The sequence below is a fragment of the Lycorma delicatula genome, chromosome 1, assembly GCF_047948215.1.
Source record: "Lycorma delicatula isolate Av1 chromosome 1, ASM4794821v1, whole genome shotgun sequence".
Lineage (NCBI taxonomy): Eukaryota > Metazoa > Arthropoda > Insecta > Hemiptera > Fulgoridae > Lycorma > Lycorma delicatula.
In genome coordinates this window covers 259232036-259259732 of record NC_134455.1, presented here as the reverse complement: position 1 = coordinate 259259732, position 27697 = coordinate 259232036, and the positions used below count along the sequence as shown (strand labels likewise).

Sequence of the window (27697 nt, the reverse complement as noted above, 5' to 3'; positions counted from 1 at the left end):
GCCGAGAATAAAAAGGATTTAGAAGAAACAATGAACGGCATAGATGAAGTCCTACGCAAGAACTATCGCATGAAAATAAACAAGAACAAAACAAAAGTAATGAAATGTAGTAGAAATAACAAAGATGGACCACTGAATGTGAAAATAGGAGGAGAAAAGATTATGGAGGTAGAAGAATTTTGTTATTTGGGAAGTAGAATTACTAAAGATGGACGAAGCAGGAGCGATATAAAATGCCGAATAGCACAAGCTAAACGAGCCTTCAGTAAGAAATATAAGTTGTTTACATCAAAAATTAATTTAAATGTCAGGAAAAGATTTTTGAAAGTGTATGTTTGGAGTGTCGCTTTATATGGAAGTGAAACTTGGACAATCGGAGTATCTGAGAAGAAAAGGTTAGAAGCTTTTGAAATGTGGTGCTATAGGAGAATGTTAAAAATCAGATGGGTGGATAAAGTGACAAATGAGGAGGTATTGCGGCAAATAGATGAAGAAAGAAGCATTTGGAAAAATATAGTTAAAAGAAGAGACAGACTTATAGGCCACATACTAAGGCATCCTGGAATAGTCGCTTTAATTTTGGAAGGACAGGTAGAAGGGAAAAATTGTGTAGGCAGGCCACGTTTGGAGTATGTAAAACAAATTGTTTGGGATGTAGGGTGTAGAGGGTATACTGAAATGAAACGACTAGCACTAGATAGGGAATCTTGGAGAGCTGCATCAAACCAGTCAAATGACTGAAGACAAAAAAAAAAAAACTTCAACACAGCCATACAATATTGATCTTTTATGCATGTACTTCTTTAAATATATTTTATTTTACTAGGTATAGGTAATTCATGTTTTATAAAATATAGAAATAAAAATAATATAGAATAAATGTAACTGCTTTAATGTTGCAACTGTCATGGAAAAAATATTAAATTAAAATATACGTTAATAATAATAATAATAATAATAATTATAGTAACAAAATAATAATAATTATTATTATGAAACTGTAATTAATAATTAAAAATAACTGAATGAAGATTTTAAGAGAGTATAATAAAGTCTAATCGATACATCAAAATCAAACAAGTGAATAACAATCAATTTTAATCTTATGAAAACTATATTGCATTATTTAAGAATTACCATGAAGTACTAATAGAAAATCATGTAAAGAAAATAATTCTTTACAGCATGCACTATTTTAAAAATAAAAATTGAATATAATTACCTCTAAAGGCGCATCCTGTGGCAGATCAGTCACATGGACGGCATTCTGAATCTTATTTTTCCCATAACGAGCTCTCAGTGTATGAGGTCTCAACTGTCTTGCAATATCCTGAAGGGAGTCAACATAAAAAATTGGTTTCATTTTATAAACGTTGAATCCTCATTAACTTACTAATAATAAATAAATAAATTATTTATACATATCAAATACATAAAACTTAGTTTAAATAACAATGCGATTTATACAGACATCTTACAGATTAAAGCAGGTGAATTTTTAAATAAACCATTTCTACCTAAATATGGATTTCAATTTAATTACTGCACTTCTTTAATAATTCTGTAAATTATGTTTTATTTACTTCTTTCATATAATTGTTAGTAAAATCCTTATCAATTACTTTAAAAAGAAAACAAACATTTTTTGATCTGATAATAACTTGAATCTAGTTTGTTAAATGAATGCTTTAAATTAGAAAAACAAACAGAAAACAGTAGACAAGCAACCAAAAACACTTGAAATAGAGCACAAGTACACATGGAAAACTGGACAACCAAATTGAAATAATTCTTAAGTATTTCTGGCTAAAAATCAATTTTATCCACGAAATTCACAGAATATAGAAAAAATATATACTCAGTTTTACCCACAAATAATAGCCACAATGAAATATTATAAGCACACAAATTAATATAAAATATCTGAAAAAACAGAAAAATTATTTACATCAGAAATTTCTATAGGCTGAAGCTCATAATCTTCTAATAGGTTCTATATGCATTAAGTTGGCTCTATCATAAAAGTAGTACACAGATGGCAAGATGCAATACAAGGTTATTTTTATTTCTAGCCATTAGTAACTCATTTATGAAATAAAAAAGCTGTTCACTTTACATAGATAGAGGATGAAATGTTTACAAAATTTGAAAAGATAGTTTAAGAATGATGTATGCAGAATAGACAAAGACTACCTACAGCCTAACCGGGGAAGGTCTTCATAGACAAGTGTTGAGTTTGACTGCATTAAAGTGATCACAAAACTGGATGGTGATATCCTCAATAAATTTATCATAAAAAAAAATACAACTGATTAATTGTAACAACAATCTGATTAATCTTTCATTGTAATTTAGCAGGACACAGCTCAAACAATCCAGATTGTGTAGAGAGGAAGATTAAATGTAATGAAAGATTTCTGGAAATTCAAAAGTCTAAATTCTGAGACTTGATAACAAATGTTATACAGGACACAGCTCAAACAATCCAGATTGTGTAGAGAGGAAGATTAAATGTAATGAAAGATTTCTGGAAATTCAAAAGTCTAAATTCTGAGACTTGATAACAAATGTTATACACTGCAGTACAATACAGAAACTATCACCAAACACAAACAGTCAGTCAGTAGAATGAATAATTTGCACAACTGCTGCTCTAAAACTGATTTCACAAGCATAAAAGCAAATTCTGTCAGATTGCAGAAATGAGTATAAAAAAATATCTAAATACATGTGAACTTAAAGTAAACAAAAATTATAAGTGAAAATAACTCTTAAGATTTTTAAAACCTTCATTGGTTTCCCTTTCTCAAAATACAATACTGCTGGTGTCAACTGATATTTTTTACTTTTTTTTTAACTTTATCATGTTTTAAGTAATTGATATGGATAATATTAATTTTATTCTTATAAGTAAAAAACAATCAATAGTCCACAGCAAATGCAGAAGTGGCATAGGGTATGACTACATTGTTGCATACCCATTTCCACAGCACATACTAAGATTATAGAATTTGTTCTAAGTAGAAATCATTAATTTATTCCAACTTAAAATTCTGAGTGTATACATGCACACAGGTTGCTTTTTTCAACACTGTATGTACAGAAACCAAAGAAAAGCATATTATGAAACACATAGTCAAAACATTTGAATACATCTCTGCAAACAGAACTACTTAGATCAGTAATATTTACATATGAACTTCATGTAAATTGTTTTGACACTGCTAAATGTAATATTAATATACAGGATTCTAAAAATTATTCCATAATAATAATTTTTCCAGAAGAACTCAAATATTATGTTATTCATAATGGTATTTACATCTACAACTATTTTTAAAAAAACAAGAAACTAAAGACGTTAATAAGTTAGTATTTTCTGAAACATCAGCACTTCCAGTGATGTAGAATTACAAACTAAATAGGTGGATGGTAGGGCACCGGGTTGGTCTAGTGGTTAATGCATCTTCCCAAATCAGCTGATTTGGAAGTCGAGAGTTACAGCGTTCAAGTCCTAGTAAAGCCAGTTATTTTTACATGGATTTGAATATTAGATCGTGGATACTGGTGTTCTTTGGTGGTTGGGTTTCAATTAACCACACATCTCAGGAATGGTCGAACTGAGAATGTACAAGACTACACTTCATTTACACTCATACATATCATCCTCATTCATCCTCTGAAGAATTATCTAAACGGTAGTTACCGGAGGCTAAACAGGAAAAAGAAAGAAAGAAAAGGTGGTAGGGGGGGGTCATTTTGTAAATGTGTAAGGAAAAAAATTTGTGTTTTTAGACATAGGATGGTTGCTGGATAAGTGAAGAGAAAGGAGACATAAGTTTTTTTTGTTTTAAGATCTGTAATGTTATAACCAGAAAATATGCAACTACTAACTTAAAAGGAGTATTTTTATCATATTCTTCAGCTATAACTGAAAAAATTGATGTAAATTTCTTTTAAGACAGCTGTTCCAGACAGGTGCTGTTCATGGACCACAGATTTTTTTTATCCTTTTACTATTTTTACCCTTTTTTTTTATGGAGCATAATTTGCTTAAAATCAAAATATGCAAATGATTAAAATGGGTTAAATTAGATAAATTATTATGTGAATTACAGGAAAATCTTATGATTTATTTCACAACTGAATTATTAGTTACTCTAAAATGAAAACATTCAATTTCTCTGGCATATGTCCTTTTAATAATGTGCATGTAATTTATTTTTTTGCAAAAACACAGCAAAATGCACACTATTTACAAATTTTCAGCTTTTCTGTTATCATTTTATATAAAAAAAATCGATAGTGAAAACAAAATGTATATTAGGGAAGTGTTTCAAAAAACTAGACCAAACATTTTACCACATCTCAAAAAAAAAAAAACTGTTTACTACAACCTGTTACTGAAGTGGGAATCACAATATTTACTTGACAAAATTTACAACTAGGTAGATGTCAGCTAAATGAAGAGGAGTTATAAATAGAATGGTACTACTATTCTGTATATGACATAAGTTATGTGGTCAATGTTATTAGCACTATTTCATTAGTATACTGGATAAACCCACCGGGTTGGTCTAGTGGTGAATGCGTCTTTCCAAATCAGCTGATTTGGATGTCGAGAGTTCCAGCGTTTAAGTCCTAGTAGAGTCAGTTATTTTTACACGGATTTGAATACTAGATCGTGGATATCGGTGTTCTTTGGTAGTTGGATTTCAATTAACCACACATCTCAGGTATGGTCGAACTGAGATTGTACAAGAATACACTTCATTTACAGTCATACATATCATCCTCATTCATCCTCTACAGTAATACCTGAACGGTAATTCCCGGAGGCTAAACAGGAAAAAAGTAGACTGGATAAAAAGTTACCTCAACTTTGCAAATTTAAATGTGCAACATTATTTTAATTAAAAATTTAGCTTTTACTCAAATTTTAAAATTAATATTACACAACTTTAATCTTAGATGTGATGTTTTTCTTATCAGAGAACTAAAAATAAAAAAAACTTACAGGATCAGCTGGTCCAACAAATTTTCTGAATTCAATCGGTGTTTCATCACCCATTGGTCCAATTATTTCCATAGCAACACAAGGACCTGACATAAGATGACCCACCATAGCCTGTTAAAGATAGTCATAAAGATGTCAAAAGCAAATAATACTGTTAAGAATAATCCAAGCTGAAAGACTAAATGTTCAACAAGTACAAAAATATCTACATTTCTTTAAAATTAAAAGATGAAACAAGCTAATAAATATAGGTAACATATTAAATTTAAATGCCTCATCCATATCACAATGACATTTTCCATTAAGCAAAAATAAGGAAATACGTTATTGTAATCAGCACAATAATTTTATACTAAGAGTATAAAGAGAAAAGATACAACTTGCACAAAAATTAATTAAATGAAAGAAATTCAAGTGTTAAAAACTTATTGTTAATTCAAGTGTTAAAATCTGAATTATTGACCACCTAAGTCTGGTGCATTACCAGCCATAACAGAATTCAGACTAAAATCATAACAGTAATTAATAAAACTGTAGTGTATGTCATAACATTGAAAATTTTATTTGCTTCTGTTTCTTTGTTTTTAATCATGTTATACACACTATTATCAGAAACTCAGTTGAATATTTATATAACTGGTGATTCAGTACATATTTCTGGCTACATGACTGAGTCAACAAAGAGAGATTTTGTATTGATACTGTAGTGACGCTTTCATTCATGTAAATAACACTTTACATATCAACATCACATGAAGACACTTTCACTGATATAATCAATTTTTAAATCTATGTGTCATCTTGTTTCATGGTAACTGCTGAGAGTTGCCTCAAAATTCAATTTTTTACTGGAAGACTAGAAGGAAAAATTGGGTTAAAGTTTTCAATTAATAAAACATCTATGCTTTTCTTATTTGTAAATAAACAATATGTGTAAACTGAATTGACAAGAAATCTCAGTTCAGCAGCCATACAAAATTTTTAGGTTTGTATTCTAATTATTATTAATCTGAACACCTAAACAGAATTAAAATTCAACGTAAGAAATGTTTGAATATGTTATGAACGATTAGCAAGACAAGTTAGACAATAACTTATATATTAAAATTTATAAAGCTTTGGTGAAATCTTAGTTATACTATCTAAGGTTTGATTGTATGCTCCTCTACAAGACAAATATAATTTCACTCGTAACAGCTATCTGTAACTTGCAATTGGTTTATTTTGATCTATACTGTAATAAGCAATTTAGAAAAAAGTGATGAACCTTCTCTTTGGGAGTCATAGAATCATGTGATACCATTATATTCTTGTCTGACACAATTAGTGTACTTCAAACAGTATTTGGACATTTATTCTGCACATCCTAGATTATAAGTTTTACGACAGATTTAAATTTATTACAATGCTGTGGAATTGGCCAGGATGAGATACACAATAATCCTATGCTGCATCCAAGAGTTCATGTAACACTAATTATATTTGGGAACACATCAGGCTAATCCACAAATTCTTCATTTCATTCGTGATGACAAATAGGTATGTAACATAAGGTTCATCTCACGCCTCTGACTGTACATACTATGAGGCAATGCAAGATCAATTTAAGCTAGCACATAATATTGGTATTATATTTTATGATGATGGAGCTGAAATTCATAAACTATTTTAATTTTTTACTTTTTATATACATAAGGATTTTGTTATTTTATTAAGTTTTTTCAGTTGTTGAGGTTTTTTGGTGGAAGCTCTTTAAACTCATACCTCAATTTATATATAATTTTTTGAATCAAATAATTCAAAAACGTATTGATCACTGTGTTAATAAATTTAATAATATATGAAATATAAATCATTAAAACAAAGTAATTAGATAAGTTAAACTTACCACATTATTTCCAATACTCAATTTTCATGGGAATCTCCAGTACTGGAAGTAATGGACAGCAGAATTTGCACAAACATTTATAATAAATTTCAAAAATTTTAAAACAAAAAACAATTTAACAAATTTATAAATTACAAAATGAATATGTTATACAAATTATTGTATAAATGTATTATACAAATTATTACATAAATTACTGTTATACAAATATAGTTATACAATTTATTAACAGCTGAAGATGCAGGATCCCATGAAAATTGATTATTGGAAATCAATATGATAAGTTTAACTTGTCTAAACTGTGTTTGGCTGGATAATTTTCATTTCTTTCGTCAAAATTTGAAATTTTTATTAATCTGCCGTTTTGAATAAGACATTTATGCATACACTTTGTGTCTCACATTTTTGGGCAGCCACTCACTTTTCCTCATTTTTTATTTTTTTTGCAAATCATACAACTTTGAGTTTTAACTCGGCAACATAACTTTTTCCCCATCAATATTAATATTAAGGATCGATTTACCATATATACACTCATAAATGCATAAGCTAGTTGCAAAAAAAAAAAAAAATACAGGTATTGTAACAATTATTAAACTAGAACTAAAGGAATCTGAATATCATTGAGGATATTGCATGTAGAACCAAGAGATAAAAGTGAAGATCAAAACGAACAAATCAATGATTAAACATCAGTGGTGCAAATTTTTTTGCACCACTGCACAATATTAAAACATTTAGACCTGTGATTGTACACCACTATAGTTCCATCATCAACATGTTAAGACATTTAATTTATGAAGAATGTACTTTTTAATTAAACTAACTTTTAGCATACCCATCACATAAAAAAAGACAAAATACAAATATTTATGGTTTCACATGATCTAATTCTTTATGATGTTGGAGATAAATTCACTTCATAAGAAGTTTTTTACTTCGAAAAAATACTTTTTTCCAGTTAGAATTATCGACTCCTGAAACTGGCTGCCTTAGTGAAAAGAACAGCTTTCAACTATATTATTAAAATATAATTTCCAAAATGCTTCAACTGCTAATTCAGACTGATTATTAATTTAGGCCAATTAATTGGCAGCCGATTTGTAATATTTGATTTTATCTATTTTTCTAATCTTTAAATTAATTTATTACTTAATTTACATTGTATTTCTTTGAAAGAGACATGACTAGGCACTGTTCTATTGTGCCTTAATTTCCCATTTCACAAGTTGTAATTCTGACTAGCATATCGTCCACAAAAGACCAAAAAAAAGGAATTAATGGGTCCTGGGCAACACAGTAAACTGCACGTCCGTACAACCTAATGTATCTTAAGTAATTGGGATAGTACACGGAAGTGGAATGTAGAATATAAAAAGATATGAGTTAAACATAAAATTCCTACAGTTGATTACTAATTACAGTTACTAATCAGCAATGTAAAAAAAAAAATATGAATATAAATGAAATGTAAATCTAAACAAAGTGTAAAAAGTAGATATGTTATTCGGAAATTTCAGATGCAGAGAGATATGGAGAATAAATAAGCTGTTAGGAATCAATAGTAAGAAAGTGTTATAAATTATCACAGCGACTGTTAACAGAAGGTAGAAAGGAATAGAAATATGTTAATTATAAGAAATTACTAATTGACAGAAATGGTTATATTGACAGAAATAATAGAAAGTAACACATGCAACATCTACTTACAAAAACGGGAAATGAGTTAGTTGATCCTAACAACTAAAAAGGAATAAATGTAATCAGTTGTTGACTTAGACTGTACAGACAAGGACTGAAGAATAGATCTGAAGAGCAAGCCTAGGAGGAAAAGGAGGAGAGGCGATGTAATTTAGACAAGATATTGCATTGATGATACATTTTGTACTACGCAGTTGATGGAGAAAATTTTGGCACACAGTTCAGTATTCAGAAATTATAAGGAGCCAAGAAAAATCATGCAAATGTTTATATTAATGTCGTCAAAATTTTCTATGAAAATGATAAAAGTAAGAGTTAAGTTGGGAAAAAAACATAGCTGAATTCACTGTAAATAAAGGATTAAGATAAAATTCCTATATATCTCCTACTTGGTTAAAATCTATTTGATTAAGACTTTGACTTGGAAGTACAGAAAAATGGGAGTTCAGTTAGATGAAAATAATGTTTGTAGTTTATTGTTTACCAATAACCAAGCTGTGCTTGCAGAAGGGACACATTATGAAAAGGTGGTATTAGAATACAAAAATAGTATCTTGAAACAACTAAGTTACAAAGCAGTTCCAAAGAAAGCATGGAACAGAGAAAAAAAAGCCATCCGAGCCTGGGAAACGGATGAGAACAATCTATATTGTGACAACATGGTGGTTGGGAGGCAGAAGATGCCCATAACAGCTGTATAACTGTATTTATAAATAAATTAATATATATATATATAAAAAGTATATTAATATGTAGTACGTACATTTTAGTATTTAGTGTATGTATGTTTTCCAGTTCTTTGTTAAATATACACTTTTAATAAATTAAAAGACAAATTAAAATCCAAACAATATGATTCAGTTCCTACTTCAATTTTTCTTTCCCTAAAATTGTCATACCAAAACCTACTGTTTAAAAGAAATTCAAAGAGCAAAACTTATTTATAAAGATATATAAGAGAAAGAACACGTACAGATAAAATGTAAAGAAACTGCTCTCTGGAATGTTAAAGTGCTTATCTTTTATGAAGAACATATCTTTTTTACAAAGTTTTCCAAGTAATCTTGAATTTTCACACAAAAATAATTTAAACAAAAATAATTTAAGAATATCATGGCACTACAACAATCCAACACCAAGCAATAATATTACAAAAAAACTGAAAATGTCTTCAAACTGTTTACTTAGACAACAAAACTTTTCATTTAAAAAACTTCAAGTTAGTTATCCAAGAAAACACTGCAACAGGGCAACAAAGAAAATTTCCTCTACAAAACAAAAAAAATCTGATGACAAAGTTGTTATACTTTCCAGCATTGGTTATTTATTCTTATATAGTGAAAACATAATGAATGGAAAAAGTTTAAAAAATCAATATTTTTAAACTTTGTTCTGCATTCCCAACCCCAATATTTGCACTACTACCATATTTAGGAAGACAAAAAAAATTCTGTAAAAAAATATGCAATAAATAAAAAGATAGTTTTTTCGATTTTTGGAGTAGAATTTGGAAGGAATTTTTTTTAAAATGGTAAGATATGCATGTATTGAACTTACATACAGTAGGGCTCTGTTCACAAAATTTTGAAAAAAATTCATCCCAAAGAAAACTATCTACCCCACCCCCAGGAGATATTGACCCCAAACCTTTATCATCATATTACCCCACATACATTCAAGTCTCTGTGCCAAATTTCATAAAAATCTGTTTATCCAGTCAAAAGTTAAACATGCCAACACATGTGCATAAGTAAGTACGAACATTACTCCCCTCAATTTTTTTGTGGTTTCTGAGTGATGTGAATGTCAAAAATTTGTTTCTTGAGGTATAGCTCTACAGCTATGATGCAAAGAAAGTAAAAATTATCAAAAAAATCCATGTACTTTGTAAAGAGCTTGAACATACATTAAATACAAAAATTAGTAACAATAAGCAACATTTTGGTAAAACTTAATATAATATTTCAATATCAATTAAAAAATTAGACATTTACAAAATACTTACATTAAATACTTACAAAATTAAGTACTTACAGGATATTCAGAGACAACTCCTTTATAAACTTCATAAAACTCTGATGCTGTGCTGTGATCCATATAAAACATCTGCATAGCAGTTACCTCAAAATTACATTCTTGAATTAAGGACACTATCTCACCAAGCTTTCCTGCACACAGAAAAAAAGGTCCTGATCATTAAAAAAGATATTTTATAACATTAAATAAAAAATTATTAAAAATAGAATAATAAAAAGTAATGAGCAATAAGTGAATATGTGAATAAGTGAAGTGATAATTAGATGCTGATTTAACATTAATCAACATATATCAATAATAAATAAATAATTAATTGCAATGAAGTACTCACTCAGATTCATAATTCAATCATCAGTTCACAGCAATGAAAACAACACTGTTTCCCACTATTCATGGTACTACAGATTGTTAAGTCACAAATGAAATTTGTATATGAAGGGAAAAAAAATTATTAATGCTGTTTAATGTGCGTATTTATGTTATAGTATGTAATGTTTTATGTATAAGCTACATGCCTAAAGACATGCCTAGATACCTTCACTGAAAGCAGGATAAAAAAAAATTATCATATCATATTCAGCTGATGAATCCTTAAAATAAAAGTAATATTTAAATTATTATATTTTATACATTATATTATAATTATAACTTAAGTTTACAAATTATAAATTAAAGGAATACATTTGCACAAGTCTGAAAATGATACGCAACCTAAATCTGTAGAAAATAAAATATGTTATATAACACTTACAAAACATAACCTAAGAAAAATAACTGAAGGAAAAGTGGAGTAAACTTTATAAACCATTTATACAGTGAAACCTGGATTACTGGGATCTCAAGGTACCTATCATTTTTTTCTCACTTAAGAGGTTTTTCATTTATCCAGTTTCCCAAACAGCCAGGTTTAATGTAACAGTTGTCCCATTTACAGAGAGCCCCCACTAAGAGAGGTCGAAATGAACCTTTTTTTCATTTATAGAGTAAAAATGTTCAATAAAAATGCATATTTTATGTATGTAATGCAAATGTAATACTTTTATTCTTTTTATGAATTTGAACAATACAAAAACAGTACAAAACTAATGGTTTGAAAAACTCTGTTAATTTAGTTTGTATTTCAGTACTAACTACCATTAAGATGTTTTTCAATATTATAAATATGATCAAATATGCCTGAATTACTAATATTTAACATTTCAAAATACTTATGTAAAGCCTCAAGTGCTATTTCTGCCACACTTTTACACTCTTTCTGAACACTCCTCCTCCTTCTTCTTCTTCTTCTATTTCCAAAGAGGAGGAAGAGCATGCAGAAACAATGTCATCTTCACTTAGCTCCTCCAAAACTAATAATTTGTCATCGACATGCACAAAATCCTCAAAAGGTGGTGGCTGGTCATTTTCATTGCTACTAATAAGCTGATCGCATTTTTCAACACAGTTCTCTTCCTCCTCTTGTAAGCCTTCACATTCAAAAATTTCTGTCAACTTGAATCGTGATTTTTTGAAACAATCTGCTACGGTGGATTTGTTCACAGAAGACCAAGCTATTCTCGCAAATCTCATGGCCTGGAGATAATAATTTCAGAGCTATTATTTCTTTTATAGAGTTTAGAACAAATTGTACAACTTGTTTTCTAGCAACATAAAACTAAATGTGATCGGAAGAAATTTGAATAAGTTTGTAAACAAACCTGTTGAGACCAATATTCAAAATGGCAAATTATTAAGAACTGTCTTACTTATACAGGCTGTTAAGCTAAACAGTCCTAGTTATAGAAGTAAAAATCTAAAAATTCTCAAAAACAAAATCTTAAAGGTGTTTAATTATTCCCAGCAATAGAGGTATTTCGATGCAAGTGTGTTGGGAATTGTGAATCTCAGTAGTATGGAAATTTCTCACTTAACCAGCTTTTACTGTATATGAAAAGTTAGCTATAAAATATATTTTATAGGTTTTTTATTTTCTATTATACATACAAAAATATAAAAATAAAGTAATAATAAATGAGAAATAAAAGAGTGGCTGTAAAATAATCTTCAGATATAAAATTAAAACTAAAACAAATCAGATTAAATTAAAGTGTATATTTGTAAAACTCTGAATAATTATTTCAATAATAAAATTTGTTTAAAAATTACCCTCTTTTATAGCACATGGTTTGACTATACAACATGTAGATTTTTCAAATACAGCACTTGTCATAGGAGCATTTTCTACAGCTGCAGGATCACTAGGAAAAAATATTTCTGCTGCCTTTAACAAAATTATAATAAACAATTAAAGGGCAGTATAAAAAAATATAATGTTAATTAAATAGAATGGCTGTTGCCGAATTTGTACCACTAACATTTTCTCCAAGGAAAGTTCTGGGTTCTGGTAGGGCTTAATGTAGTGCACATGTTACAAATATAATGTAATCTATTCCCCAAAACAGTCTTATAGTTAATTTGTCATTTTTAATAATTTTGGGTGCTACACAAAAAGACTGCACGCCTGACAAGAAATACATGTCACCTGGAACTGGCAGCTACTCTCAAGATAATAATTTCATGCCAGGTTACTAAGCATGTGAAGAATATGAATTGGTTTCCCACTGCCTTGGGTAAATGGGTTAAACAACTGGTGACATCTGCACCAAGCCCAATGAAATGCCAAAAAGATCTGATTCTATAAATTTTACATTTCCACTCTCTTCACCACACAGATTGGCTGTGCAATCAACATCAGTACTGTTAAGAGAATGTAAAAATGCAATGTGCTTCATGTACAGCAGAAGCTTTCTGTGTCCCTTAAAGACTGGACATAATGAAGATATTGCAATAGATAACAGACTGAAAAATAGAGCAAAGCAAACAAATGAATCTCTTTTGTTGAGAAACAATGCATTATATAAATTGCATAGTACTCTGTACTCAACTAACAAAGTAAGCTTCAACTAGTTTATTGATGCTATTTTTCAGAGTGGTAGGAGGGATTCCTACTTTAAATTCAAAATCACAACTTCCAACTTAGAAATTAAAATTAAGTTAGTTACTTTAACTTTTTTTAAGTTTTATAGAAAAAAATTTGTTTGTTAGGTTGTATTCAAATAAAATAATTAGCAAACATTAATTTTTTCTCTATTCTTGTAAATATTATTATAAAATAATACTATATAACAAAAATTCATCTATGCGTATATAAAAAATGGACAGAACATTAGATGAACTTCTGAAATATAAAGGAAATATGAAAAAGAAGCAAAAAAGAAATGATATTGCTGTGATCCCTAGAAGGCAGCTTCAAAATAAAAAAATAAAAAAAATTATTGCATTAGTGTACATGTAAGAAAAGAATAAATTAAAGAAAAGACACAGATACTCAAACCCAACACATCTTGTTTATGGGACTGGAACACTCCTCACTTAGTTGTCATTTACAACTGTAACTGTAGATATTCAAATAAGCCTCTTGAACCCTTAAATATCTTTAAATGAAGTTAAAATCTCCAAAATGGAGCCAAATAGAAGCTGCCATTTTGAATTTAAAGTAGCAATACTCTTCCTACCGTCCTGCAAAAGGACATCAATAAACTCAGTTATAAGCTAACCTCGTACCCCAGTAAGGAAAGGAAACATTTTTCAGAATGAATTCTCATTCAAACTGTACCAGCCCTTAAATTTCTGGTTGAAAATTTTCAACAGCACATATGATTCATTTACCTGTATCAGACAGAAGCACAGTAAATTGTTTATATACACATAGACCTTATTACTACCTATTTATTTTAACAAGTAACATTATCACAAAAAAGTTTTAACTAACTTTAAAGTCCAGATTTAAAACACCTGCACTTTTAAGCAGTTAGCGTTAAGTGGAAGGCTAGACCAAGAGACAGGGGAGAGAATTCAAGTGATAAAAGACTATTCCAAAGTTTGACAAGAGTGAGATGTAAGTAGTGAAAGGATATAAGAAATACTACGCAAAGCACTGTTAATTTCTTCATAGATTTGAAAGTGAAAGGAGAATGCCAAGAGGTAGAACTTACAAGCAACTGCTGAACTGAGAAATAGTAAAAAAGAGAAAGAGGATGTTAAAAATCCAGTTCTGGGAAAAACAGTGGAAGCAGAGTAGCAAATGGTGGTTACTAATTTACTGAATATAAAATGTTAATATACAGACTAAAAGGTGATAAATTTTAAGTCCCTAAAATTGTATTGACTATAGTGGTAAACTTCAATCATAAGAATTATTTTTTCTTGTAATAAAAAATTTTTACTGTTGTAATTTTCTATAACTCTTTTTCAAAACTAATCAGAGAATGAAGGTCACCTAAGTTACTGTAAAGAGGATCTCACAAAGACACATTTTCTTATTAAAATAATAACTGTTTTCTATAAAACTACTGCAACTGAGATTTCCAGTTTAGTTTTGCACCGAAACTAAAACCAAGTGTACTCCCACAGCAGTTTGGTACCTTTCAGACTAAATGTAAACTATTCAGTTTGTTGCTATTAAGAGTTTTACCCTCATGACCAAAAACAAGTAGATGCAATGTAAATCAACATAAGAATTGACAACAAATGCACAGAGATCCTTTTCAGAAACAATGAGGGAGACATTTTCAGCATACTAGTATGGTGAAACAAGGAGGTTCATTAAGCAGATTATAAACTACAACAAAAAGTAGTAAATTCCAGAACAGATCTCAGGCACCTACTTTTATACCTTGCTTTTTAGAATGTTTGCTTTCCAGAACTATTATCGCATTCCAATTTGAAAATAAGAGGTAATAAGATGGAATGAGTTTTCCTTTAAACTCCACTGTTAAATCTACATACAATAATCTCATGTGAAATACATTCAAAAGCTTTACTTTCATCACAGTTTTCAAAACTCTCTTAAGATAAAAACACAAGGAATTCAACAGTCACTATAGTATATAACAATCATAATCTTTGAAAAAAGAATCATCCAATAATTAATTATTTAAAGAGAACTATGTAATTAATTCCTCTGAAGAAAAATTTAAGCAGCCAATTTGTATAACTGAATAGGCGGTAATGAAAGGATATACTTTACTAACATATGATGAAAAAATCATACTAATTTAAAGGTTTGTTGTAGTTAAATCATGAGAAAAACAAGTTAATTATTATATGATCAGTTTGACCTGACCCATAACTTGCAGAAATTATTACTACTAAATGTACAGCACACATTTCGTAGATTATAGTCAATATTCCTAATATAATTGCTGTACCTAATAATTTAATTAACAATTAGAAAGTTATTGAATAAGAGATTAAATTGTCACTTAACTTAATTCTCATAAAGCAAGCACTGGTGAATAATAAGTTTATTCATTTTTTGTTAATACATTAATTAAATCATTTAATTTTTTTTTTTATTTAATATCATTTTTTTAATATGATAATTTACTCAAACTTTTGAATTGGTGAAATATTTTACTTCCAAAAATAATAATACATAAGAATAATATTACTTTTAAAGAAATCAGTAATTTTTTTATTAAAATAATACCAATTGTTTAATACTATCAATTCAAAATTTCTTATCTTAAAATGAATCAAATATAAACCAATTTTAAATAATTTAGGTACTTAAAAACTAATGAAAAACACTGTTCTATGTACTTAACACTTAAAAAGGCTTTATTAGACTTAAAATAACTTAAGTACTCTCTACTTGGCTCTTTTAAACATTGCACTAGATTGTCATTGAATAACCCCCTTCTCATCTTTTTACCACTCCCTCTTTTTACTATCCAACCTCCAGGTTCAACAAGCTTTTCCTTTTTTCCTTTAATGTGAATTTAACATAAAATTTTAAAACTGTCTTACATAATCTCAATAATTAATACTAATACTATACTAAATTCTAATGGGTGTAGAAAAAATTAAATACTGCAAATACAAGTAACGTAAAAGAAAAAATTAGAGCACAGTATCCTCCTCTTAAATGATTCCCTACATACCTTTAACTAAATTTGTTTCAAAGGGATTAAACACTGATCTAATAAGTTTTAATGTCTTTATTATTCACATTTTCTCAACTGCTATATTTTTTAAAACATTTTTTGTTACTCATTAAAATGCTCTTTTGAAATTATATTCCTTTGAGACAACAACAATCTAACTACATTGGAAAATCATGCTTCTGGCACAACTATTAGGACAGCTGTTTTTGTTTCTGTGCAGGTTTCAGGTTTAAATTCAATTATAGATGTAATTATATTTTAATAGAATTTTATGCTAAGAGTGCTCTGGAGATTACAGTTTAATTAATGAAAATGTCACAAAAATGACTGACCATAGGCAAGACAATACAAACTGCCAAACTGTAACTGCAACAATTTTAAGCAGCATCATCCAGAAATAAAATAAACTCTTAAATTTAAAGGTTACATTTAAACAAGCAAAGAATAGTTTTAAAAACAACAAAACAAAAATATCACAAATTAAGAGTAGAAGTTCATTTTAATTGGTAGTATTATTGGTTTTTCTTGTGTAATAAATAAAGCCGTATATTACTTATCAGTGAATAAATAAACTGTAACAGCTAAAAACTGCTGAGAATAATACCAAATTAAACTATTGCTGAATTTAATCTCAATTGCTGTACAGTTGTTTTTTCATCATCTGCCCTTCATTATTTTAAAAAAAAGATGAAAAACTGGAATCCAGCTGTAGATGGTACATAAAAAATTTGATGTAGTTTTAAGTTATCTACATATATATAGTTTTAAATTACAATACATTTAATATTTCATCAGATTAAAACATCAAAATTGTTTAAATACAAAAAAAAATAAAAAATTAGTAAATGTCTTAAAATATCTGAATTGAATATAATTCATAATATTATAATGTTGATACAAACATGTTTTTGTGGTATGGAGATTTTCATTTTAACTCTTTCTATAGTTAGAATTTCCGATATCTTTATACTTTTCTATTAAAATGCTGTTATGTTATGGAAATTGACAACCTTTGAGAAAACGAAAAATCTTACAAAATATAGATCCATATCCTGGAAATATTAGTTCAATATAAAAATTCAAAAAAGACAGAAGGTTACAATTTCTTTTTTTTTAATTTTAAGAAATTGTGTGTTAATGGTTTTTTTTCAAATAACATTTAGTTTTTAAAGACACAATGAATATAAAAAGGCTATTTTCCTTTAATTAAAAAAAAAATTTAACAGCAACTAGCATATAACCATGTTTTTATCAATGAAAAAAGAATATTTTTAGTATCTGTAAAAGACAGTATAATGGTTAATACTGCTAGCAATGCAGTGCAATATTCTACCAATAATTTCTAGTGACCATAGTGGAATTCTGAAATAGTAATTAGTACTGTCCATTTAACATTGATGATAATTCAGTTTAACAGCAATTCAATGGCTTGATAAACTATGTAGAAAATGTCTGATGGGAACCAAACAGATAAGAGAGCTTAGTACAATATCAATGTACAATTTTAACACCATAACTCCAGTGTTAAATCTATTTCCTCTCAACAATATCTGTAATTTTCACAGACCTACACATTTTTACAAGGGTCATTCAATAATCAATGAGATAAATGTAGAAAAATTATTAACTGGTTCATTGACAATGAAACACTACTTTTCAGGATAATCCTAGGCTATATTTAGATACTTGTCCAATCTTTCTATAAGTTTTATTATTCCAGTAGTAAAGAATTGTCCACCTTGGTGTCTGAGCTGTTCTTATACCACATTCTTGACCAGCTTATTGTTACTGAACTCGGTGCCATACAAAATTACTGGAAACCTCATATAATAGAGACCTTGTGGCTGTGTATTGAACTTATACAACCAGAAGTGTGATGCAGATTGATGTAATTTGGGTTTTTTTATAACCTCCAAAGAATAAATGCATACTTTTATAATCAAAAATGAAAGAAAATGAAAAATTGTTAAGGATGCAAAAAAATAAAATGCTTTTATACAATTTATACAATTTAGTGAATATTACTGAAATACTGATGCGTTTAATGTTAGATAGGATGATACCATGTTGATAGAAAATTTATGTTAATTTGCAAACAGTGGTCTGAATAAGGATAAATTCTAGGACTGCAATAATCCCTTGGACCGGTATGAAAATGATACGATAATTGATTTACAAAGTAAATGATATTTAATAACAATAAACTCACTAACCACAAGACACATTAAAGGAAAAATAATGATAAACTGTTCATTGTTACACTTGTTAGATACACTCACTGATGGAGGGGAGCCAATGTCACTTTCTTCAAGTACTAAGTGCAACTGAGCTTTAATGATTGATTACAACCAAAAATAATTTCCAGATCTCCCACCACTTCTAAATGTCAAACACATACAATGGTTGATAAGAAAATGAAAAAGAATGAATAATGCAGAAAATTAAAAGATTCAGTCAACAAAAATTAATCATGCTACACACAAGAAATAACAAGTAAGTTGGAAAATACGCACTATTAAATGTCCAGGGAAGATAAATTATACTGAAAAGATAATTATTGCAAATTATCCCATTTTAATCACAAAAAAATAACATTAAATTAGCTGGCATGAAAAATAATTAGTTATGTAAAACAATTTTACGTGGTACAAAGATAGGAAACCAAAGAATTCTATTTTGGATTAAGTAATTATAAAAACATGTAAGAGTAAATTACAATTCCATAAAATACGAGGTTTAGTTCAAAAGTAAGGGCTGATGAGTTATAAGTAGCAATTGACAATACTGATTGGATCCCACATCCGCACTAGCTTTACGTGGTCTGTTGGGCATGAAACTGCCACACTGCCGTCAGTTCACTGTTATTTGCCTTTATGAGACAAAGTGTTAAAATGAGTGTGGTAAAAACAAATCCCAACAGATGAAAAGTGCAATCAATGATTACATTTCTAAATGTAAGAGGACATAATGCTGCTGAAATTCATCATCAATTGAAACATGTGGGCATGCAATGGTATCGTGAGTTTAAGGAAGGCCGTTCAAATATTCACAACAGAAAAGTGGCAGGCATAGTGTCCGGGCTGACAATCTTGTTGAACATGTGAATGCAAAAGTGAGAAAAATTGTCACTTTACAATAATCGCAAATTGTTAGCAACCTTTCTCTAGAATAAGTTTCAGAGATAACATTGTTGAGAATCGTGAATGTCATTAGGCTAACGTAAACTCACAATGAGTGCCAAAAATCTTCACAAGTGCTCACAAATATCAGAGAAACACCTAACACCTGCACATGCTTTTTGATCGCTTTAACCATAAGGGAGACAAATGTTTTTCTTATATTGTCACTATTGAGAAAATGTAAATTTCTTACATCAATGCTGAGAAGAAATAACTCATGCAACGGTATCACTGGTTCACCTAAAATGAAAAAATTCACACAAGCCTAGTCTCAAAGGAAAATCATGTTAGCTGTATTCTGGGATCAAAGGGTGAGTTTTTGATTGTGCTCAAGTAACCTTGTGATGTGATGGAAGGGACTTGTGATCACAAGTCTACTGTGAAACACTTCCTAAACTGAAACATGCCATTCATAACCAATGATGGAGAATGCTAAGATCAGGAATTGTTTTTCCTCACAATAACACACATCCACACACAGCTGTATGCATAACAGAAATAATTCAAAACTTTGGCTGGGAGATTTTAGATCATTCTACTTCAGCCCAGTGACTACCATCTATTTCTACACCTCAAAAACTATTTTGCATCTTATTGATTCAAGGAAAGTGAAGAGTTGAAAATGTCGATGTAAAAGTGGCTACAAAACCAGGAGGGTTTGATAAAACTTGTTTCATGACATCAAAAGTGTTTTCGAATAAAATGGTGATTATGTAAAAAAGTCAAGTAAATATGTAAGTATTTGAAACATTAATAAATTTTTTATTTTTTTTAATAGCTCTCATTTTGTTGCATATAGGCGCTTACTTCTGAACCGTGCCTAGTATTTCAAAACTACAACATTTTATGTTTTAAGGTGTTTATCACAAATAACTTGAATGATGACTACATATTTGTATTTGTATTCTATCTACTTCACATGTATGTGACAAAGGTATGTGTAAGACAAAGGTATGTGTAAGACAAAGGTATTACTGCCTGCACCATAACTGTATCACTGTAATATCTCTACACCATGTGTCACACTATTATGAATGGCAATCCATTTTTGCTGAATAATTTATTGATAGGATCATGAGATGAGCTTGATCCCTGTTTTGACCAAGAAATATGTGAGTGTCGCCATATCCTAGCTTATATGCTAGTTTTCTATTTAGTTCAGGTTACAAGCAGCTATTCTAATCTTTAAATAACTCAAAATTACTTTTCAAAGTTTTTGACTTGTTTTAAACTCCTTACATTAATTTTACTTAACATAAGTAGAGTATGTAGAATTCCTAATAGGACAATTATTAAGTATTAAATTTCCATTAAAACAAACCCACATCCTAAATTAACTGTTCAGTTTGTGTATGCTTAAAAAATTCTTAGAATATTTCTAGATAATTAAAATAGTGTGGTTCAAAATAACGTCTCCCATTCTAAGGGGAAAGGGATTGTACCCCTCATAAAAGAAAATGTATATCATAAAATATGAATGTGACAAAGCTGCAGCCTTTTGTAAGGTTTACCTTCTAAATTAGAGTTAATATTTCTAATTAAGTTAATTCCAATTAAATTAAGTTAATAATTTTAAGTATCAATAGATTTATTTTAAATCGTTTAATTTCCTTTTAACAAAATTAGTACAAATGTTTCTAAAATTTGTGATTGGTTTTACTATTTTTCTTAAGTCTAAAACATTTTTTTACAGATTAAAAATTCCTACCATTGCAGACAAACATTAGCAATAAAAAAATAAGAATAAGATAAATTTGATAGATAATAAAATAAAGAAAAACCAAATTAAAATTGAGAATTTATAGAAAACCTATACTTCTAACAACAATAATCAATACACTCAATTACCAAAAGCTTGCAACCTGTGAAAGTTAACCTAAGAGAAAAAGGAGTTAATCAAAGTTTTTTGCATCCACATTTTCTACAATAGGCCCTTGAACCACTACCATTTTTTTTGCTCATCCCACTACAATGGTCTCTAGTAACAAAATTTTTTTTTCAAAACTTTTAAAAAATTCTAAAATTTAAATGTATCTCACAAGTTACCCATTACATTTAAAATTTTAATTTTGAAAGCCCTCACACTCTTTAGAATTTCTTGAAAAAAATAGTCAAAAATTTTCCCCCTTTCCTAAAAAAAATTACAGAATAAATCCTATAAAAATAATGTTCTAATAGAATATTAAAATACACAGATAAATATATTAAACTAAATAAGGAACAGAATAACAAAATTGTCATTATCATTAATCGATGTAAATACAAATTACCAATCATTTATAAAATTAAATGCAAACATTAAAATATAACAGATAAAATAACAACATTAAATGAAATAAGCTTATAACAACTCTTCAGCATAGCACATATTACTTTTAGGATATATAATTTAAAAATAATAATTTCAATTAAATTAAAATAAAATTTAATTTAATTTTTTATTTATAATTTAAATTAATTCCACTACCTTCAATTAATCTGAAACTACTACCACTAGCTTTAATTCAATAAATAGCACTAGCTTTGATTACTTTTAAATTAGTGACCAAAAAAGAAATAAATTCTTCTATAATTAAAAAAAAAATTTTAATCAGTTAAGTATCTACTTATTCAAATGATAAAGCAGTACATACTATGAAAGTGCTTTTGAAAAAGGAAAAAGAAAGGAAAGGAGAAAGACAACAAAAAAGCAGTAAATAATAGCTATAATTCTATTTTAAAACAATGAATAACGTTTCAACAAAATAAGAGAGTAGTCAAAACTGTACCTAAGGGGAGAACTAAAGTAGTTGCTCAACACAAATATAAATGTAAATTTGCACAGAGAGACTGACTGATTGAATGAATGATGTCGATAGGTTTAAGCAAAGCTAAGACCACTCAAAAACCTAACTGACATCATATATCAGGATTTGAAATACAATTTGACAAACTCACTGTAAAAACTGCAAAAGATCTATAAATTAGTGTTATGCAAAGGGATCTGAGAATATACTGTACCAAATTTTTTAGGTAATGCAGGGCCTGCATTTTTACACAGTTTATACCCAAAAATTCTGGTTTATAAATTTTAATAACAGAATATGCTAAACTTCAACCCGTTATTCTTGGCATTCTTCAACTTCCAAGCATCAAAAATACTAGTAATTAGTTTTAACCTAATTCTAACCAATTTGTGAGATTCTCATTTATTTTCACAACTGCTTTTTGCTTCATATACAATTCTCTGATCAGTCTCCTATCAACTCTCTTTTCTTTCAGAATTGGGAAATAACTTTTCCCACTGTACTCTGCTGAATGCCTTTTCCATATTTATAAGCACAAGCTCAATCATCTTCCTCTTTCAAAACATCTCTCTCCGGTCATTCTAATCAATTCCACAATCAATTTCTTTTTCCTTTTCTGAATCCTAACTGTTCTTTCCCAGCATTCTCCTCCATTTTTTTAAACAACCTTCTATTCATAACTCTCAGAATTATTTTTGTTGGATAACATAGAACTATCAGCTTAATATGTTCTTCAGATTTTTCTCCAACCTTTTTAGGCATCTGTATCATTATTGTTTTAAGAAAATCTTCTGGTCATACTTCAGTATCATAAATTGTATTCTATGTTGAAAATATTTTATATAAACTCCTTCAACTTCCAGATGTTTAGAGTTTTATTGAAAGATACTCTTGTTGCTTTGTTGTTTACCTGTTCTTCAGGTTAATAGCTTGTATAATAATTTCAAAAATTGTTGGGGCTTTTTCCTCAACCATAATTTCTTCTTCAATTTCAGCTTACCATGTTTCAAATTTTCTTCTCCCTACATACAGGTCCTCTTTATATTCCTCCCATCATTTCTTTATCTCATCTTCTTCATAAATGCTTTTACAATCTTTCTTCTCGATTTCTCTCATTTTATAAGTAGAATTTCTTCTATCCATGTGACATTTTTTACCTTCTTATACAACATATCATATTTCCTTTTCTTTTCTAAATCTTCTATATCTTTACATTCTTCTTTCAGCCACCTTTCCCTAACTTTAGTCTCTCCTTTAATTCGTTATCCAATCTTCAACAGATTGCTCAGTTGTACTCTTTTTCTTTATTTTTATATTTTTTTCTTACTTCATTTTTTTGTGTTACCCAAGGTTCCTATGCTTGGGCAACTTCATAGAAACCAATTCCTTTCTCTGCAGCTTCCCTCACAGATGATTTTATCAGTTACTACATTTCCTCTGCTGGTTCACTTTCCCTTCTACCTTGAGTAATTCCACAGGGAGAAGAATTTCACGATTTTCCCTTCATGTGACATTTCTTAGATTCTCTAGTACTTTTAGTGAGGGTATAAAACTTAGAAATAAAAAAATTCCTTGAACTTCAGCAGCATAAGCCTATTTTAATCTCTATGAATTCAATTATGGTGCATTAACATTTCCTACAAATTTAATTAAAATAAACATCCTATCTTTATGTTATATAACTTAACAATAATAAAAATTATACAAATAATAATGAATAATAATAACATACCTCACTAGCAGCCTGTATACTTTCAGAACCATGTACAACATTTACTATTTTAGACTTCCCATAGCATGCTCTAATTGAATTAGGTGATTCTTTTTTGGCTATTTCAGGGTCAAATGAACCACACAATTCTCGCCACTTATTAACTGCATTTTCTGCAACTATTTGCATAGCTAATACAGGCCCAGATGTGATGTGATCTAAGAGATACCTTAAAAGAAAATATTAAATTAATTGACTACATAGAACTTAAAATAAATTTTTTTAAATATTTTACATTTATATATATATATATATATATCTTTTCTTTTAATTAATCTGAGTGAATAATTTTAATAATTTATTTAAATGAGGCAACTTTCAATCATTCTAATTAAGTAAATGATTTTTTATTTAAATATAATAAAAACATACAACATATAACAAGATTAAGTGTTAATATTATCTTTTTAAGTGTTATTAAGTGTTATTATATATATTTTTTTTACTAAAACAATAAAGCAAACTAAAATGTGAGCCTTCACATTTCACATGACTTTACGACAGAATTCTAAACAAAAAATTGAGTGTAGTTACAGAACTACATATTTATAACTGAACCAAGCACAGTCATAATTTAGGAACTATGCTTGATATTTATGATGACTAAGACAATATTTTTAATTTTAACTGAACTTAATGCCTAAATTTGGCAAGACAAAAAATATAATCTACCTGATTTATAATGATTTCTCTAAGATAATATCTTAGAATGTTTTTTTAATAATATACCAAGATTAGTTAGAATTGACTTTATTTCATGTAATTTAATTTCAAAATAAGGCAATAATTCAGCCTCATAGAAAAAGGTGTCTTTTTTTATCTCAATCTTCTCATGAACTTAAAGTAAAAGAATATTTTATTACTACTTTTTTCTTTTTCTTGTAATATTAGTGATTAAAGGTAAAGGATTAGTGATTAGGTAAAGTGTATTATTAATTATATAAACAATTTTTACTGATTAACTGTTATAAATATTTACATTATGGTGTAACAGAAGATGTAATGTCGCATTTCAAAGTAAATTAATGCAATTTTTCCTAGCATTAATACGGGCCTAATTTTGTGATCCCATTATTGACCTAATTTGGTGTGGCAATCCATTTTCAGCCAACATTTTCCCAAATTACATTAGCTGTTTTGAATTAGTTTGAATAACACCCTAATAGAAGGTGTTTTTCATATTGTTTGCTAGAACAATATGAATTTGCGTGTAATGCACACAAATTAAATATTGATAATTTTGTGGATAATAGTTGTTCATTGAAAAAAATGTTTCTGTTAGCATGAGATTTCTTTCTGATTTCATGTACAATCTGTACAAAATTAGGTAGCAGCGATAAGAGTATAAGATGAAGGAAGGCAAGCTCTGATTCAGAAAGGATTAAGACATGGATGTAGTCTATCCTAGCTGCTTTTCAAGTAGAATGAAGAGGAAACAATACAGGAAGAAAAATTATGAAATTTGAGTAACTATCCAAAGAAAAAATTAAAGATGTTGAATTTCACCAACAATTCTCTTTTGGCAAAAATTACAAATGAGTTTGAAGAAATTTTAAATGTCAGATTTATTTCCTAGAAGAGAAATTCTGTTTAGAAATAAATTTAAGTAAAAGAAAGGTAATGAAATCTGGCAGAAAGGAGGATAAGGAAGATAGATCATAATAAACTACATATAGAAGAATTTTTAATGTAGTAAATATGTTGGGATTAAGGTGTAACAAAGAATAGAAAGGAATGGAGAACAGCATCAACAGCATCAAACTAATCAACTGACTGAGAAACCAGAAAAATAATGCGTGTAACAAAAATAAAATAAAAATGTATAGTTTTCTCATTATAACAGTTAAAACTTACGGTAAAATTGATTGACCAATGCGGTCTCCATAAAATTTCATTGCTTGATCCTTTGTAACCTTTGCCATTTTTAGTTTGGATATCTTGAAACCATTATTGCATATCAATCTTAGTATTGTTCCTATTCGATCAATACCATCAGGTTTAATCAGCGCAAATGTTCTAAAGTAACAATAATGAACAATTTTATTAATTTGATAATCAGATAAATAAAATAAACATCAAGTAAAAAAAAAATTAAATTTTTTAGTAATTAGCTTATTTTTCAAAATTATACCTTATATAAAGTATGATGCTTGCAACTATGTCAAGCAAAATGAAAATTCTTGGGACATAGAAAGCAAAATTGGTCATTAAATACAAATAAATCCACTAATTTTGTACATCAGAGAAAATTCTTTGTAGCTGAAAACTGAAAATAAAACTTTTTTGGGCCTATGTTTATTTGAATGTATTTTTTATATTTTTACTTTGTTTTTACAAGTACAAGAAAAACTAAAATTACTTCTGTTTCTTCATGAAGATCCCACATAACACTGTTTATTCAGTTCTACATTTAGTATAATAACATATCACATTTTTATAATTAAAACAATTGTATTTGGTTAGCTTCATGTTTAACTACTGTGGAGTAAATACCACATTATGTATCATTGTAGTGGTCTTTTAATTTATATATACAAATATAATAATACACAAAAAATAATGTAGTACAATACAATGATTTATACTTTTGTAACATTACCAAAAATATAATTCAATGTTACTAATTATATAATCAATTATATTCAAATAATTTTAAAGTAAAAGAGATTATAGAAATATACTTATTAAAAAAAGAAAGGATAATTTAAGTGAGTATGGGTATTTTATTTTATTTCTAAGTATAAAGAAAATTTGTCAATTTTAACATGCCTCTCTTACTTGTTGAAATATTTTAGACAAGACATTACAGAGGTACTAAAGATTTCACTCAGGATTAAAATAAGTTCATTCCACAAATTCTATTCATTCTTTATATCATATGAACAAAACAAAATAACAGCACAAATGAAGTGATATGTTAATATGATAATCAGTATCATAAAGACAAAATAATGACTTTCTATCATAATTTTACATGAAATCCAAAGAAATACTGAAAAAAGTTCATAAATAACAATTTACAAACAAAATAGCACATCACAAAGTAACCTGAAAATTTAGCTCAAAATGAATATTTTAGCCTTCATGTTGTTCCATTAACACCATCAGATGCAAATGTGGATTAAAGATAACACAGAAATGGAATAAGTTTTTGTCTTTCATGTATAACAACTCAAATATTTTACTAGACTTATGCTAAAGTTCTAATAATATTAACTACTCGCCTTACTGTTCTACGTAAGGAACAAAAACAGCCGTGGAACTTGGTCTTTTCTTAGTTCCACAGACAATATTATTAACTAAGATGCACACAATAATCTATGAAATCATA

At 28.5% G+C, this 27697-nt stretch overlaps 1 protein-coding gene across 1 annotated transcript in view; it reads right to left on the bottom strand.

The window, feature by feature from the left end:
• The window catches only part of nmdyn-D7 (nucleoside diphosphate kinase homolog 7), a 57824-nt gene that overhangs the window by 16923 nt on the left and 13204 nt on the right, over positions 1-27697 (bottom strand). The window contains exons 4-9 of the mRNA XM_075354872.1: positions 26221-26382; positions 24328-24535; positions 12789-12903; positions 10641-10774; positions 5018-5128; positions 1223-1330 (exon numbers count right to left, since the gene is read on the bottom strand). Coding sequence (XP_075210987.1) covers positions 1223-1330; positions 5018-5128; positions 10641-10774; positions 12789-12903; positions 24328-24535; positions 26221-26382 — 838 coding nt within the window. The remainder of the gene's footprint in view (positions 1-1222; positions 1331-5017; positions 5129-10640; positions 10775-12788; positions 12904-24327; positions 24536-26220; positions 26383-27697) is intronic.